At 37.3% G+C, this 13,872-nt stretch overlaps 1 protein-coding gene across 6 annotated transcripts in view; it reads right to left on the bottom strand.

Annotated features, from left to right (window-relative positions):
• Positions 1 to 13,872, bottom strand: part of CHCHD3 (coiled-coil-helix-coiled-coil-helix domain containing 3) — a 269,997-nt gene that overhangs the window by 95,803 nt on the left and 160,322 nt on the right. For 2 of the 6 annotated variants that reach the window (XM_008533744.2, XM_008533742.2), the window contains exons 5-6: positions 5,268 to 5,282; positions 4,113 to 4,196 (exon numbers count right to left, since the gene is read on the bottom strand). The exons of 2 other annotated variants lie outside the window; for them this stretch is intronic. In XM_008533744.2, the coding sequence (XP_008531966.1) occupies positions 4,113 to 4,196; positions 5,268 to 5,282 (99 nt within the window). The remainder of the gene's footprint in view (positions 1 to 4,112; positions 4,197 to 5,267; positions 5,283 to 13,872) is intronic. 2 more of the 6 variants (XM_008533745.2, XM_008533743.2) reach the window with 1 other exon arrangement.

A 13,872-nucleotide genomic window follows, 5' to 3' on the forward strand; every position in this document is an offset into this window, starting at 1 on the left:
TTAATACTCCCCACGCCTCTAACATCAACAATCAGGAATCAATACTCGAGTCGCCTTCAGTCAGGCCACACACCTAAACGCGATCCCTCTAATGTTCTTAAAATATAAGTATACTTCACATCTATGTTAGTGTTGTTTGATAAAGCTGGCAACATTTACAATGAAGTAAGCACTTGAAAAACTTTTCAAACGACTTTCACCTTCTTTCTCAGTCGAGTTGCTGCTTTGGAATACTGGTTCTAAGAAGGGTGAAACACATTATTCCTCAAGAGTTAGTGAAAGAAGAAAATTATCTCAGACTCCTGGTGAACTAGCTAATATAAATACCCGGGAGGAGAAAGCTCCATTCACACAGAGAATATGTGATTGATAAAGAGTTTATTGAAACAGATCCAACAGGCAAACCAAGCTGTGCTACAGAAACTCAATGTGTTTCACATGCTCATTAGACTTGGGTTCAGACTCAAAAGAAATTTGCATCAAGTCAATACAAACAAATAGTTCAAGTACTAAGATGATGAGTCATCAAAAAGTGATAATGTACATAATTACTGTGTGTTAATCTAGTTGATGGGCAGATGGTAAGGTGATCTTAGAAATCCTTGGAATGATTCTGTAAAAGACTCGAAACCCCCTCTCCAGTAATGGTATGCCACCTTGTTTATGGTTTCCTCATTTCACTTGGTTAAAATATAAAAAGATATGTATTTATCTCTACTTTTAAACCACAGGCAAGCTGGATTTCAGGGTAAGTTAAATGATTCTGCAAGTTATCATAATATCATCATTATTTTTTCTTACATTATGCACTCTGGTATTCAGCACTTCCACAGCTTCTAACACGAAGTGTGCAGAATTCCTAAAAGAAATGGTTAGACACTGGACTTTTCACCATCATCACAAGAAAAACTCTTTTTACAATTTTTTGCGTTAAGTCCAGAAAATCCTTCACCATTGTAGACCTAACCGTCTCTCAAATACTCCTAGATGAAATCCAATTGGACAAAATTCAACTTAGGTACTTTAGGAATGGCAGTGATAAACGAAAACAGGATTGTATAGAAATGGGCAGAAGACACCATGAAGTTGAATAATACTAATTTTATGATTATTGGTATCTTGTACACGATGGAAAGTAAGTAAATATTCTCTAATGGTAACAGTTTATATCTGTTAAGTTCTTTTCAGTTTTCAAGGGGCTTTCAAATGTATCATCTTATCTGGTTCCCCCACTAACTCACAAAGGTGAGCAAAGAACAGAGTATTATTTCCACTTTATAGATGAAGAACCAGAGACTACAACAGATTAGGTGAACTGTCAAATAACCAGATGACAAAGCCATGCCTTCTGACTCCTAGTCCAGCTTTCTTTCTGCCACATGTTACTAAGTGGAGTTACTAAGTCTTAACTAATAGTACAGTGTGATTATTCCACCTCAGGATTCTTCCAAGCTCACTAGTGCTTCTCAGCTTTCACTTAAAATCCTAATATAACACTACTTTCCAGTCTTATCATCAAAAAAGGAAAAAAGTACATATTTTGCCTATGTACGAAGACAGTAATCACAATGATTTGACAGCATCATCCTATATCTACCTGATCTTCTACCACTTGTTCTAACCTGAGGCCAAAAGCAATAGTTAGCTGCAGAGCAGACCAGTTCAATCTGCTTAGAACAAACCCTCTCAGACCCTCACCCCCATCACTGAATTGTCTCCATCAAATTGATGGATCTACGTGAAATGGGCAAATATTTTTCAGTGCATTTTCTTGTACCTAACAGTGATCAGTGACAAATTCAAAAGGTACCTAGCATAGTTATACTTGACGGCAAAGAAAACCATCATGAGGTGTGGGAAATCACCCTAAAACTTGCACTCTCATTCACTTTATTCAGCCTACGTTTACTAACTCTGTCAGGTACAGTGCTCTGGAAGGACAGAAGGAAAATATGAGCTACTGTGGACCGAGTGGTTACTCTGTGCTGGACACTATTAGAGATGCTTGATGAGAATTAGCTCATTTAACAAACTAGTGAGGTAAGTAACTATTATATTCTTGTTTCACAGCTGAGGAAACGAAGTTTAAGTAAGATGCTCTGAGATACTGAGCAGGTAAATGCCAGTTCAGGGATCTGAATCCAAGCCAAGTGATGTCAGAGTCTGGGCTCTAAACCAGGGTTCTGTAGACTACAAATCAGGGGTCAAATGCAGCCCGCCACCTGATTTTACATAGTCCTAAGAATGGTTTTACGTTTTTAAACAGTTGGGGCGGGGAGGGGGGTAGAGACAAAAGAAGAGTATTTCATGACGTGAAAATTATATGAAATTCAAACTTCAGTGTCCATAAATTGGAACACAGTCACACTTGTTCATTGACATATTGGCTACGGCTGCTTTCATCTTACAGCGGCAGAGTTGAGTAGCTGCAACAGAAACCATACGTGGCCTGCAAAGCTTACAACATTTACCATCTGGCCCTTTACAGAAAAATTTGCTGACTTCTGCTCTAAGTCATTCCACTTTATGCTTATTTAACATCTCTACTTAGATGTCTTAAGAAATACCCCAAACTTAACATATCCAAAATCAAACTCCTGATTTCCTCTACTATGCACATCCAGATCCATATTTTAATAGTCTTCCCCTATGGAAAATAAATCCTTCTAGTTGTAAAAGTTTGTAAAAGGTATCTTTGAGCTCTTTCTTACTCACATTCAAAACCATCAGCAAACCTGGTTAGCTCTGCCTTTGAAATATCCAACCACATTTCACCCCATCGAATGCTAACACCCTGGCCCAAGCCTTCAGCATGCCTTTTCTGAGTTACTGCCATTACCTCTTACTAAGTCTCTCTTGCTTCAGTTCTTGCTCAAGACAGCAGCCAGAACACTCTCCTGCTCATAACCCCTCTGGCCTTTCTCAACGTGCCAAGCACACACCTGCTTCAGGGCTTTGGTGCTGGTTTGTTTCCCCATGACTGCAGACCGCTTTCCAAATGCCATCCTGTTTGACAGGCCCTCCCTCTCCACTCAACCCCAAACCTACACTCCTGAGCCCTGGGACTCCCTTTTCCCTGCTTTATGGTTCACCATATTAGCACAGCCTGCCATACAATATATATACTGGGTTTTAATTGATTTTGAGCTCCATGTGGGCAGAAACTTAGCTCATTTTCTTCCCTAGTATATCTCTGGCACTAGACCAGAGTCTGACATATACTAGGTACTTAGATATCTGGTGAATGAATGAGAAAATGGTCTCTACATTCAAGAAGCCCTCAGTCCAGTGACATAGACAGACGGATAAACACATTTAACATAAATAGTTGTATTGAATGGGGCTTAAAAATGTATTTATTTTACCTAATTCCTTATTAAACATCCAATTCTAAAGAAATCAAACTTTGGGGATCTCAATCAAAGGGAAGAGAGACTTATCTTTGTAACCTCATGGTCTATGTATGAAATTATTGTAGACAAATCTACTTTATTGAACAGGGACATTGATTAGGTGCTCAAACTCCCATTCTTAAACCCACTGCCTCCTTTTGTTTCAGCCTTAATTCCCTCCTTGGCAGTTCTGCCAAACTCTAGGTCCATGCTGACTAGAGGTACTGCCTCAACTTCTCCTCCTAGCTCTTCTCCCTAAGTCCTACTGTTCAGCTCCTGACTACCACTCTTGAAAAAGATATTCATTTCTTAGCCACAAATGCAGTGAAACTGAGTTTTCAAGAAGACTATATATCCTTTAAAACACTACATTTCTAAGAATTTACTCAGGTTTAGTCAATATTTGGGAGCGTTCAGAGGAGCATTCTACAGTTTGACCTGGAGGCAGTGCAGTTTCTAAACATGTAAGGAAAAATATTTGGGGGAGCTCGTAAGTGGTAACATGCATCTATGACCAAATAACACAACCATACCCAAAACTACCAAAGTAGAAATGACACTCCCTGCAAGAATGATCTACCTGCCTGGCTTCTTCACTTCCTGGCTACTTTTTAACTAGAAAAAGCAGTTATGGTTCTAATTTATTGATTTTTAAATAAATACATGGGAAAGCTGCAGATGTGGTAATAGAAGAGAGTCAATGACAAGAAACAGTCATACCCTCTCCTCCAGTCTAGCCAGCTGCTCTTTGTAGAATGCATCCTGCTTCTTTATCACTCGATCTTTCTCTTCCAGCTGCTTAGCCTAAAATAAGAAATGAAGAATATACGATATCAAGAAAAAAGCAGCAACAGCAAAGCAAAAGTCAAGTATAAATTGCATTAGAAATAAGTACACAAGGCTGAAGATTTTTGCAATCTATTAGGTCTCTGCCATAGAAAAACATTAATAAGATGATGATTGCTGTATTTAAATGTAAAGAATGAGTCCACATTGTTTCTGTTTTTATTTTTTACTGTAACAGCTGTGTCCTACTTTGTCCAAATGTATTTGGAAATGTCAGAATACAGCACAGACAGTTTTATTTAACTTCTCTTTCAAAGAGTAATTTCAAGGATTAATATTTTACATAACAAAACTTTGATTTTATTCTGGGCCTAAGACACATGGTTACTAGCCTTCTTTCTTGAACAACAACAACAAAAAAGCTTATATAACTTTTTGTACATAAACCTTATATTTGAGAACCCTTAAATTACACAGTGAAACCTGCATATAAATATGTGTATTGGTCTATTTCTTTTTGTATAAAGTAGTTGTCTTTGGAGGGGCAAAAACTACTATAATTGTTTGTTTGAATAATTAAAAATAATTAATAATAAAAATAAGTAATTTAAAAACCCTTAGGTATCCCACTTCTAATTTACAAGATCTTTTTTTACAAAATTAAAAAATAAGTTACAAGTATTTTTGATTCTTGAAAAAGATTATGACAAAGATAGTTACTTATGGATATTTTTCAAGATTAGTTAAAAAAAAAAAGCATTTCTCAAGGCAAATATGCATCATTTCTATCTTGATTCTTATTTAAGTGACCCTTATCTCTGATGGAACAGAGCTCCTGATATCACCCCAAGCTAGAAAAGTTTTGTAACATATTTTTGTTGAGTGAATGCTGAATACACGCCTGACTAGGAATTTTAAGAGATAAAGCAAGTACGTATTTCAGCATTCTCACCCTTCTGCCATGCACTGTGTTTTTTGCAAGGACATCAAGTGTCGCCTGACTCGTCCTGTGTCAGGGTGACTGTCCACTACGCGCTGAGTTTAGGTAAACCCATCTGCACATTCGTAGGTGGCTGTTTTGCTACTTACCTTGACTTCAATCTCCTGCAGCATGTCAGAAACAAACAAACAGTGATTTAACGATCTAAGTACTGCTTTTTTCTAATGTCACAGAGCAATCTGATGGATAGTATCTATCTAAAACGCAAACTAAAGAAGGCAACATAAAAGGACTTGCTTAACACGGGACACTTAAATGTCATTGTGCTGTTACAGTTTGAATAGAAAATTTCAATGAAAAGTTCATGCTGCTTGAAAGCATATGGATAAATAAAAACAAATACAATATTAAGATTAGATAAATGCATTCATATGCAAGAACATAATATATGACTCCTTGGTACAACACAGTAAAAACCTCACTAGTCTGTCAGGTATATAAAAGAAAAAGTAAATGGAGAAAGAATTTTTAACATAGCTACGTGTGAAGAAAATATCCATGACTATATGATTTAAAGAGAAAAGATCTCTCTAAATTCAACACACAAACCCAAAATATAAATAAAGGAAATGGTGTTATGAGACCCTCCATAAAATAAAAAATCATTAAATCAAATGAACAAGCAAAAGACAAAAAGAAATTCCAACATGTAACTGTGAGAATATGTTATTAACATACAGAGCACTTCAAAAATAAGCCCTCCAGGGCAGGCCCCATGGCCTAGTGGTTAAGTTTGGCGTACCTTGCTTAGGTGGCCCAGGCTTAGCGGGTTTGAATCCTGGGTGTGGACCTACACCACTCATCAGCCATGATGTGGTGGCATCCCACATACAAAATACAAGAAGAATGGCACAGATGATAGCTCAGGACTAATCTTCCTCAGCAAACAAAAAGCAAAAAGAAAAAAGCCCTCTACCTCACCCACCTACCTCAAAAAAGCCAAAAGAAAAATACACAAATGACATAAACTGGCAATTCACACACAAAAAAATAAATAAAAACACATGAAAAAAACCCAACACCACAAGACGTCAAACATGAAAACGGAAATAATGAAGTTCCATTATTCACCTATCAAATTGACAAAAATATAAAATAATAATAATATTGGTAAGTATACAGGAAAACAGGCTTTTCTATACACTCCTGGTCAGAATGTAAATTGGTATAGCCATTTTTAAACCAATTTGACAAAATGCATTAAGTCTTAAAAATGTACATATGCACTGAGGTCTAAACACTCTACTTTTGGGTAATTTTCTTTTCTAGGTACTTTTCTTAAGTAACTATATCAACATGCAAAGATGTCCATGATAGGGTTGTTTAGAATTGCAAAGAAACAAAAACAAAAACCAATCTACTGATTAAATAAAAAATATACTAAGTTAAAAAAGCAGACTACAACCAGGTAGGACACTCTGATCTCTTTTTTTGTGGAGAAGAAAAGAAAAAGACCAGGAGGATATTCAACAAAATGTCAACAGAGGTTCCAGCAGTGCAGTAGGTTTATGGGTGGTTTCTAATTATTTTTGTTTCATTGTGTTTTCCAAACTAAAAATAAATATATTTTGTAGTCAAGGGACAAAAGAGTGAATTTTTTGAGGTGAGGGAACTATTCTGCTTCTTGATTTTGGTGCTGGTTACACAATTGCATGTATTTGTCAAAACTCAGAACTATGTATCACTAAGAATAAATTTAAATGTTTTAAAGTGAATACAAATTAAGTATACTAAAATTTATGAAAATAACTACATGTAAATAGATGGATGTATGTGTGTATGTATCTTCACTATTGTTAATCTGCTTATCATTTGGCTGATTTTACTTCTAGGCATACAATCCTAGGAAATACTATGAAAAGCACATAAGGATTTGTATCTAAGAAAATGAAGCCAGCATTATTTAAAGCAACAAGAAAATGGGAACAAACAGAGGTTTGTGTAAATAAGATATAGTTCAACAATAGAATATTGATTATAAAGATTTTAATCCAGCCATAATGATCAAACATTAAGAGCCATTAAAAAATAATGTTTTTGGGGGCTGGCCCTGTGGCCGAGTGGTTAAGTTCGTGCGCTCCACTGCAGGCGGCGCAGTGTTTCGTTGGTTCGAATCCTGGGTGCGGACATGGCACTGCTCATCAAACCACGCTGAGGCAGCGTCCCACATACCACACCTAGAAGGACCCACAACGAAGAATATACAACTATGTATCGGGGGAGGGGGCTTTGGGGAGAAAAAGGAAAAAATAAAATCTTAAAAACAAAATAATAATAATGTTTTGGGGGCCAGCCCTGTGGTGTAGTGCTTAAGTCTAGCGTGCTCTGCTTCGGCAGCGTGGGTTTGCAGGTTTGGATCCTGGGTATGGACCTACACCACCCCTCAGCCATGCTGTGGCTGCAAGCCACATATAAAATAGCAGAAGATCAGCATGGCTGTTAGCTCAGGGCTTACCTTCCTCAAACTAAAAAGAAAGAGGAAGATTGGCAGCAGATGTTAGCTCAGGGCAAATCTTCCTCAGCAAAAAATAATGTTTTAATAGAATAATTAATTTTTTAAAAACTCAAAACACTAGATGAGAGGAAAAAGTCATAAAATAACATGTACAGTAAGTTGCTAATTTTGGTTAACAAGGGAGGGACAAGGAAGGTTGAGTGCCTGGTTATATAGATGGGGGGTTATATAGACGGAAAGTGTACAGTACGCTAAGATGTTAACAGTGGACATGATGTGCATAGTGGGATATTTTTCTTATTTGGAATGTTTTCTATTTTCCAAATTTTCTATAATGAACAGTTATTAGTTCTGTAATCAGAAAAATATTTTTTAAACATTACTGTCACATACATACACCCCTGACTACAAGATGGAAACATAATATGGTACAGAAGCTAAGAGTGAATTATTAAATAATTACACTAAAAACAAAAAATTTTTGTTTTAACAATATGAACAGTTATTTATAGCATAGAAATTATTTTACCTACTAAATCCGTAATGTATTAGGTCTTGATTCCCTCTCCCATTCAATGTATGACATTACCTGCCTTCATTTTTAAAACTCTTGCACTAAATAATGTTCCTTTTGTTCCTATGGTTGCGCAGTTGAGATGTCAACAAATGCAAAGAAAATGCAATGGATATTCTATTATAACTATTTAGAAAACACTACAATAATTCAACACTATAATAATTCAATATACCAACCAACAAATTTAATTTGAAGGGCTGATTACAACCTAAATAAAGGATATACAGAAATATCCTTATTCACTTTTCTACGATGTAATGCTTGAAAATTTGTAAAGCAACAAGCCAAAAGCTCAGACAAGCACGCTAATGAGGCACCACCTCCAAAGACGGGAAAACACCAAACTACAGGCTAACATCACAAACCTCCCCCTAGACGGCCAACAGGATCGATAGCCTGAGGTCCACTGGGGAGAATAACAAAGCAAGAACACGGCCACAACGTCCTCATGGCACATTGCTTTGAAACAGTTAATGTGATGCTGGGAGGGAAAGTCACACAATATGAATCCTGAAACTTAAGCCCAGAATCCACTCACTAAGCTAATAGGCACCGAGGATGGAGAGTCACACTCAACTTAAGAAAAAGCAGTAAACCAAGTGCAAGGAAATAAAACTTCTATGTATAATTCCCTAACAGATACACAATCATTGTAAATGAACAAATAAAAACAAAGAGGATTATAGCATTATTTACTGTGCTGTATAGTTGAATCATTTCTTACCAAAAAAAAAAGAATATAAAAAGTTTTCCCCCATCTCCTGTTTGCTATTCCTCCCACTATAAGAAATAGGCACTGATTAGGTTTCAGATTCTGTGAGATCTGGAATAACATGATTGGGCTTTGAAAACATGACAGAAAGCGCTTAAGTGGATCATTATGGAAAACTAGAGCATCCCATACGCATGAGAAACAAAGAAAATAAGGAAATCAAGTTTTCTTTAAGAAATCCAACACAAACATTTTGATGTTTACTCAGCATTAGTAGCTACAGTCAAAATGAAGTATACACATGTTTACTTTCTTAAAGACTTGCCTCTTCTCAGAAAATACTTGAAGGTGCTCACAACAAAGGTAGAATACGGTTAACAGAAGAAGAAACTGAGATTAGGGATATGACATATGGTGCTGATAGGAACTTTACCTTCCCACGTAGGTTCCTAGGTAAATCTTCATAGCAAAAACTTTTTGGCATAGTAGCTCAACCCTCTTAGGCCTGGTTTCTCCTGGGGACTGAGGTACGGCACAGGGTGTAGGCACTGGGAAACCAGTGACATCACAATCACTTAGCTCAGAGGTAGTACTGTTACATCATACATCAAGTACAAGGCACGGTTAGGGAAGATTCTGTGCTATGGGAAAGCTTGCGCATTTTAAATGACAAAGTTCCTTGAAATGCCAGTGTTCAATTTTAATAGCTCAAGGTAGAAAACAAAGCAGGTAGCTGCTCAATTTTCCATGGGATGATATTATAAAGCTGGAGATTACTAGGATTGAGAAAAGGCAACAACTGTAAATCAATCTAAATAGGAAATGTAGTTACAGGTATTTCCTATCAGTCTTAAATCCTGTAACAAATCTGAAATACACCTATATAATGGCCTGGGAAAGATTTAGTCTTTCACAATGATATGGATAATCTGTGGTAGGCAAAATTAATTTCTATCTATCTATCTTACAACTCACAAAGGCAAATAAGAGCAGGGAAAAGAGCTTTATTCCTTTTCAGAACTACATAAGAGGCACAAAATATAGGAACCTAATAAAACTACATGCTGACATAAAACAGAGAGAACTGAAATATCCAAGGGGGCTGAACCATAAACTTGTAAGGTAATATTACATTTAGAAGCTGTAAAACATGATCACTGTGAATACCAATTAGCTGTAACAAAATAAAGTAGCCATGTTTTCAATTAGCTGAATACTAGACTTTCATTTTAAATGAGAAATTACATAGGGTTCACTGAGCCTTTATCAAGTGGCATTAATAAACAAAGAATTATACTCAAAGCACTGTTTTCCAAACCACACCAGAAGGTGACCTTCAAAAGGGTAATTCATCTAGGTGAACTTAAATGATGCCCAATCTATTATCAACATTAGCCTACTTTTCAATGACTACTTAGAGGCATAAGCATAAGCAAACCCCAGCTTGCAATGTTAATCTATACTTATGTCCACTAACACAGTAAGGCCTGACATAAGGTGAAGACAGACCAAGAGATGAAAGACAAAGGTCATTCTTCCAATAGACTTCTTAATCCTAAGTCTGGAACTCACACCCAGGCCCCAGGATTTGATCAAGTCCATTTGTTTCTGTCTGTTTTGTCTTTCCAAGAAGAGTTTCAAGACCCTTGGTCTATATTTTAGCTTTTTCATGCTGATAACATACTGGAAACAGCCCACTGAAAATGTCCTCTGCCACTTCGGGGCATATCTGCTTATTTTCTTGAAACAAGAAAAAAGAGGCAGATAAGTGGCTTTTGAAATTGAAAAGTAAAGCCAACAATGAATGAAGAGAGGAGGTTATTAGGTACATAAATTTAGAACAGAAAGCAACCTAATGGTGCTTTGCTTAAAATTCTTCCAGAAGTTCTCTCCTAACATTTGTGCAGAACAAAAGAAGAAAAATTAAGTGCTAGATGAAATCAGAAACAATTGCATGAGTTTTCTTCTATTGCTAGAGGAGAAAAAAACCCTTTTTAAATGATACATTTACTTCTCCAGTCTTCTAGTTTAATTCAGAACTTATCACTATGACCTACTAGGAAATCCACTTGGTGGGGGTCAGGAGACCCAGATGCCCACTCTAGCTCTGCGGAATCACCTGTGACCATGCACTGACCCACCCCAGCCCCCATCCATGCTCCAAAACCCGTCGAACGTTACTTCCTTCTTGTTGCTTTAACCAAGTCATAGCCCTGTTGCCTCCCACTTTTGCATCTAATAAAACTTTTCAACAAGTCTCTTAGGGCACCTGTTTTTTACTTTGTCTTGTATTATAGATTGTTTACTTACACACTGCCCCTCTCCTCAACTGTAAACTCACTGAGACAGGAGAAGACATTTACTCCTCTCTGTCTTTATCTTTGGTTTGATCTAGGTCTGCATCGTCCACAAAGGAAACACTCAGGACATGGTAGGTGAAATGAAACCAAGAGCATTGAGGGGGAGAGTTTGTAGAAGTAAGTAGACCCAGCTTCTGGGAAGCAAATCTGTCACAGCATCAGTGATTTACCCCAAAATACTACAGCATACACAGTGCGATATTGTGCATCCACGTTACTTAGGTTAAGCTCTGAACTAGGTGCTGCCAGCACGTTACTCAAGAACACACAATCCAGAGTGATCAACAAGTATTCTTATCGGAAGCTCAAAACTGGAAGCTCAAAAAGCAGAGGTGGTTCTACAAGGGCTTCACTCATGTCTTGATCAACAATGATGTTTTGTTAGCACCATGACTGCTGGAAATGAGATTTTATTTGTGAAAATGGTTCATTAACTAGCATGATAAATATTAGATACAGGTTCTTATTAGTAAAATGAAAACTATCAGAAAGCTATAAGAGTTAGCTAACATTTTATAAAGATATTCCTACATCTGCTCTGTGAACAGGTGATGAGAAAATGAGAGGTAATGAGATGGAGGCTTGTAGCTTTAATTTTAGGAATGGTGCCTCAGGCTTGATCCCTAAACTGTCCTGTATCCAGCCATTGGTTTGAGACAAGGATTCTACCTTCGGCACTAGTGACATTTGGGCCACATAATTCTTTGCTGTGGAAAGCTGTTCTGTGCACTGTAGAAGGTTTAGCAGCGTACTTGGCCTCTCTGATGCCAGTAGTGCCACCCCCACCCTGAGTTGTGACAACCAAAATGTTTCCAGACATTGCCAAGTGTCCCCTGGGAAGCAAAACTGCCCCCAGTTGAGAATCATTGGTTTAAGAGGATTGTTGGTTGCCTGAGACCAACTATAAGCAGCCTCGTCTGCCTCAGGTGAACCTTTCCTAAGAAAGCACTTAAAAGAAAAGAGAACTGGGACTTCTTTAAGTTTTACAGAATGGGTGGTATGAATCATTTCGTACCTGCTTGCTAATTAATTTTTGTTCAATAAATGTCTGTATGTATTGGAGAACTGGGCTGGAGACATGCTTGGATTATAAGCTGGTAGTAGGGTTGCACTGCAAAAGTATAAGGTATAAAAGCAACAAGAGTGGCTCCCACACATGTAAAGCAAGGAATCATATCCCAGGGACAGAGGAAACTGGAAACTTTAATTCATTATTTTTGAACTAGGTAGGAAAAGCATAAAACAGGTACATAAGTTCTATCTTTTCTATGGCTCCCTGTAAAAACAAGATCAAGGCCCACAAAACACATAAGAATTTGAATCCACCTAACTGATGTTCAGTTCAGGCAGAACTGATATTAAGCTGACGTGAAGTGGTACTGGTTGTGTAACACCTGTTCTGCTTGGGCAGTGACGATGCCATACCTGTTGTTAAATATTTTACATATTGTTCTTGAGAACAAGCATATTATGATTCCATTATAATTTACAAGTTTCATGCTACACAGTAACATGATATTTCAACATGAAATTTCAACATGAAAAGTGCTGAAATGTATCACCTCTTCAGCTCAATGTCATATATTCGGGGCTCCTCTCCCAACATCCATTTAAAAAAACAGAACGTCCATCACCATACCCAGCACATGAGAAACGTTAAATAAACGCCGACTCGAAAGTGAAGCCAACTGTTAGGGTTTCAGAGTTCTCCAATGAGCAGCTTTGTCTTCTCTAACAACAGACGCTTCAGCTACCACACGTTTATGGAAGACACAAGTGAATGCAAACAGGTGTCAAGTCTAAAAGGAAAGACCACGTTGAATCAAATTCAGCAAGTGAATACAAGACAAAGTTCCAGAAGACCACGTTCTGTAAAATAAGTAAGGACTCTATGTCACAGAATCATTAGTAAGCTTAGAAACTTTAAGAACAAGAATTCTACAGTCACGTATCGCTTGACGATGAGGGATGCATTCTGAGAAATGCATTGTTAGATGATTTCGTAGCTGTGTGAACATCACAGAGTGCACTTACACAAATCTAGATGGTTTAGCCTATATACCAAGGCTCTATGGTGCTAATCTCATGGGAGGGACTACCATCGTATATGTGGTCCGTCACTGGCAGAAATGTTGTTAGTAGTGCATGACTGTAATTAAAAGAGGAAAAAGCAGTAAAAAGGGCCACGTTCAGTAAAACTACTATCTGATTACATGGACTTAGAGCAGGAAGGTGCTTTTATCATCAAATTTAGCTGCAGAATAGATTAGTGTTATAAACCATTGAATGTTACCATTACATGTAAAAGCAGAGTGGTCTCAACTCTGGACCACAGCTTACATGGTACAGAGTGGAAAGGAGCACTAAGCATTTGGAATTATGTAACTTAAGGAGCGATTATACTAAAATATCTCCATCTTCTTATTCCATATTGTGGGGAATAATATTTACATTTCTAGGCACTTACATACAATCTTGTTTTACCACAAAGATAAAAAATCTCAGAAGCACTCTAAAATAGAGATGCTAGTTAAACTGCACTGTCTGTGCCAACGTATTTGGTGTCACCGATCTGACAAATAAATTGGAC

This window comes from Equus przewalskii, chromosome 4 (genome assembly GCF_037783145.1).
Source record: "Equus przewalskii isolate Varuska chromosome 4, EquPr2, whole genome shotgun sequence".
Taxonomy (NCBI): Eukaryota; Metazoa; Chordata; class Mammalia; order Perissodactyla; family Equidae; genus Equus; species Equus przewalskii.